The sequence below is a fragment of the Montipora foliosa genome, chromosome 5 (assembly GCF_036669935.1).
Source record: "Montipora foliosa isolate CH-2021 chromosome 5, ASM3666993v2, whole genome shotgun sequence".
Taxonomy (NCBI): Eukaryota; Metazoa; Cnidaria; class Anthozoa; order Scleractinia; family Acroporidae; genus Montipora; species Montipora foliosa.
In genome coordinates this window covers 8,186,167-8,190,024 of record NC_090873.1, presented here as the reverse complement: position 1 = coordinate 8,190,024, position 3,858 = coordinate 8,186,167, and the positions used below count along the sequence as shown (strand labels likewise).

General features: G+C 37.5%; 1 protein-coding gene across 1 annotated transcript in view; it reads right to left on the bottom strand.

The window, feature by feature from the left end:
* Positions 1 to 3,460, bottom strand: part of LOC138003537 (uncharacterized) — a 10,387-nt gene extending 6,927 nt beyond the window's left edge. The window contains exons 1-4 of the mRNA XM_068849659.1: positions 3,100 to 3,460; positions 2,122 to 2,417; positions 978 to 1,089; positions 280 to 399 (exon numbers count right to left, since the gene is read on the bottom strand). Of these exons, the coding sequence (XP_068705760.1) occupies positions 280 to 399; positions 978 to 1,089; positions 2,122 to 2,417; positions 3,100 to 3,166 (595 nt within the window). The 5' untranslated portion in view covers positions 3,167 to 3,460. The remainder of the gene's footprint in view (positions 1 to 279; positions 400 to 977; positions 1,090 to 2,121; positions 2,418 to 3,099) is intronic.
* Between the last annotated feature and the right edge of the window lie 398 nt (positions 3,461 to 3,858).

The window sequence follows — 3,858 nt, the reverse complement described above, 5'->3', positions numbered from 1 at the left end:
GTGGCGTGATCTTAAACCACGTGACCATTTTCGTGCGCCGTAAACAGGAGGTATTTTTAGGCCCCTATCCCTGTTAAGTGTTGGAGTTGATTTCCTGATAAAAGAAGCTCCGTTAACCTCGAACATGTCTTTACGTTCCTTTCTAGCAATATAACCGCTTTGACTTCTTTCATTTTTATATATTGCCCCCAAAATCACGTGACTATTGGGCACGCAAAGCGTGCAAAACAAAACTGTGAGCGTTACTCGCGATAGGACCTTCATTAACCTGGACTTTACCTGTGCAGTTTCTTCCGTCTCCTCCATATCCTTTTTTGCAAGTGCAATTGTAAGATCCTATGGTATTCGTACATGTGGCATTCACGTGGCACTCGTTTTCAGATGAACACTCGTCAATGTCTGGAACAAATGAAACATCGGAGAAACCAATAGTTGGTTATTCGAACTCTTTCAGTGAGAATTCAGGTTTCATGGTTCCTTTCTCGATCTTGCAAAAAAATCTGTTTACTACCGATCTCGCACAGGAGCTCATCAAGGGGACTGAGCCTCTATCTTCACTTATTCTCTAAGTCAACCCTTTCCTGAGTAAATCCATTTTTTGTAACAGGTTTTACCGATCTTGAATCAGTAAGTTAATTGCCTCGGAAGAATTCTATTTCGATCCTATTTTTGAGGGAGCCCTCAGTTGTCTGCAATTTGCTCTAGATTAAATTCACTTGATAGATACATTTTCAAATACTATTCCTTCGTTTTGGACCATGTCGTCCCAGTTCTTTATGTTTTGCACAAGATTATGTGAACGATAGAAATGAGATGATTTCTTTTTCTTTTTTGCTGAGAGGCTAGATATCAGGCTATTCAACTTAAAAACTGCACGTTCGATTCTTTCGCATTAGTCAAATTGTTTGCGGAGCTACTTGGCTAAAACCAACTAACAGAATATTTTGTAAGGCGCAAATTGTCACGTGGGATCTTACCGTTTTCGCAGTCTCGTCCCGTGAATCCTTTGCAGACACACTTGTAGCTGTTCTCTTCGTACAGTGGCAGACACGTTCCATTGTTCTTACAAGGCCAACCACTACATGGCGACTATAAAGGATTGAACCAGATTTGTTTTAGAGAATAATAGACGTGCGTGGAATGTAAGGCTAAATCCCGATTGTTGAGTTTTTCTAAAGCCTTAGTCAGAGGCACGGCCATGCCGGCGATGACTTCTTACAGTATTGTACGTCCTTGTTAACGCAGCCAAACCTACTGATTAAAGGTTGTAGAAGCAACAAAGTGATATTGACGCTCAAAAACGGCTTAGCCTTTTAATATTTTATTTATTTCGTTTCTGTACAATAAACTGAGGTTTTTATCACTCGGCGACAAACGACGTCAGCGACAACCAGCGACGGTGGTGGTGTGCGACGTTCTTTGTGGCACTACTAGCATGTACGCAATGCGTACCTATTTTTTAATGTCCAGGTTTGCGATACTTCATAGGATCGTTTTCATGCATGTCGTATCTTATTTAACACCATAAACTTTGAATTTATGTGGTTTCTCAATGTTATCGCGATAAAAAAAAAAAAAAAAAAAGAAGGAATAAAAGCCGGTTACTCAACGGGTAATCAACATTGCGCTCCTTATTATTTTTCATAATCTGCGTGGTGCAGATTACGTTGGGTACACCATCGGAAAATATTTTACGTAGTCTCACGGCAGTATAAACCTATTAAAAGCAAGCCAATTTAAAATTCTTCGAAAATGCCAGAGCAAATTCGATTGTTTGGTTTTTGAAGTGTTACTCATTAGAAACTCAAATACTTAGGCAGATTCTATCTGTGCCAAGCTCTTTGTTTAACTTTGTAGTATTGCCATAACTATTGTGCCTTTTGTATTTGTAATCGATTTCCATTTTTCTACTTTTGAGACTTGATATTAACGTTATGATAACGTCGAAACGTCGTCGTTCTTAATACTTTGAAAAAATTCTTAATTCTTTAGCTTTTAGTATGTTTAAAAGCATTTTATGGCATTTTTGTATAACGAAATGTATTTCAAAACCACTTCTTGAAGAATTAAAAGCGCGAAAAAAACAGTGTACGCCAAAAATGTCAAAGATACTCGACATACCGTGATGCTGAAGTGGTGAAAGGATTTGCTGGAAACGAATTTGTCTGAGTTGTTGTACTTGTCCGAAGGGAGCAGTTCACAAAGCAGTTTACCGTTGATGTCCGGGTAAGCAGCCAAGTTGTATGAAAAACATGTCGAAGTTTCCAAACAGGCAAACGAGCACTGAGGCATCCAGTGAACGTGACTATACCCAAGAATTGTGATATTCAAGTAGGAGAATTTGTCCTCTTTAAAGTTTACGAAACTGACACCAATGTTTGGTTCACCTCGACTGATAGCTTTGTCGGCTTTTTCCTCTAAAATAGATGAATAGCGGCTGAACACAAACATAACTGTACTGAAGGGAAAGGTCTCGAGAACGCGCAAACGTGGACTCCTTGACAACAATGGTCCCGTCGTAGATTCGAGGTGTCAGGTTTTTAACATGTTCTTATTTCGTCAGTATTCCTGCTGTGAGAACAAATGTAGTTTTAAATCCAGAAAAGTGTTTTTTTTTTCTATATTAGATTCTCAAAGGAAAAACAGATGCCCTATTTAAACCTTAATTAAGCTAGAAGGGATTTCAAATTTTCTGAAATTTTCTTATAAGCAATCGATTTTGAGATAAATTTTCAGCTAAAGGGCGTCAACTTTTTGTGCCATGAGAATAAATGTAGTTTTAAATCCAGAAAAGTGTTTTTTTTCCTATGTTAGATTCTCAAAGGAAAAACAGATGGCCTATTTAAACCTTAATGAAGCTAGAAGGGATTTCAATTTTTCTGAAATTTTCTTATAAGCAATAAAATTCAAACAAAAGGCATCAAAACGTTGATAATTTCATACTCATAGCTTAAATACCGACGAAATAAGAAAGTTTTTTAAAAAACTGACACCTCAAACCTATGACGAGACCTTAAATTTTTTGAGTTCAGGTTGACGGAAAATTGAGCAAAAAACAGGAGCCTATGGGCTCGCGTGTTGACGAAAAACGTATCATACCTGTAGCAACTGCATATGAGAGGACGAGCATGAGTATAAGAAATGTCGTACAGCCAAAGGGTTTCATCCTTTTAACTTATTTTACTGTGCAAAACTGTTCGACTGTCAGTTTAATGCAAACCAGTGAGGTTCACCATTGCTTATCCAGATGTGGAGGGACTTAATGATAAATGGACAGGTGCGTGGTATTATAACGGTGCGAGTTCGTGTCAAGTGGATTCCGTGATATCTGTCAGTCGTGAAGACACCGGCGCACGTTTATTTGTCCAGGGTGTTTTCATGTAATTGTAGATAAAAGCATCAATTAACCACATGAATATTTCATCTTTTAGCCGTGAGGACATCTCTCCCTAAATTCACAGCGAACTACTTTACTATATTATACTTTTCTCTAGAAGATTATCATTTTATACCCTGGATAATCTTGCTTTCTAGAGAGTTTCACTTATTTTACGTTCAATACCACTGATTCTTGTATAGAAAATGTAGATCGTCGTAAAACAAAGCTTGCGCCTTGCGCTTATTTAAGTGAAAAGAAAGAATAAAGAAAGACTAATTAAGTCACTTTCAATTAATACACTTTTTTTTTACACTTTTTTTTTTAAGAACGTCTAATTTTGGAGGTGAGGCTAAGCTTTCTCATATATTTTTACGATGTGAACGGGGCTGAAAACTGAAAACCTTCTTAAGATGTTCTTAAATTTACATCAGACTTTGTTTCACCTGATGACTTTGATGGTGTTGACGTTATTTTGGAAC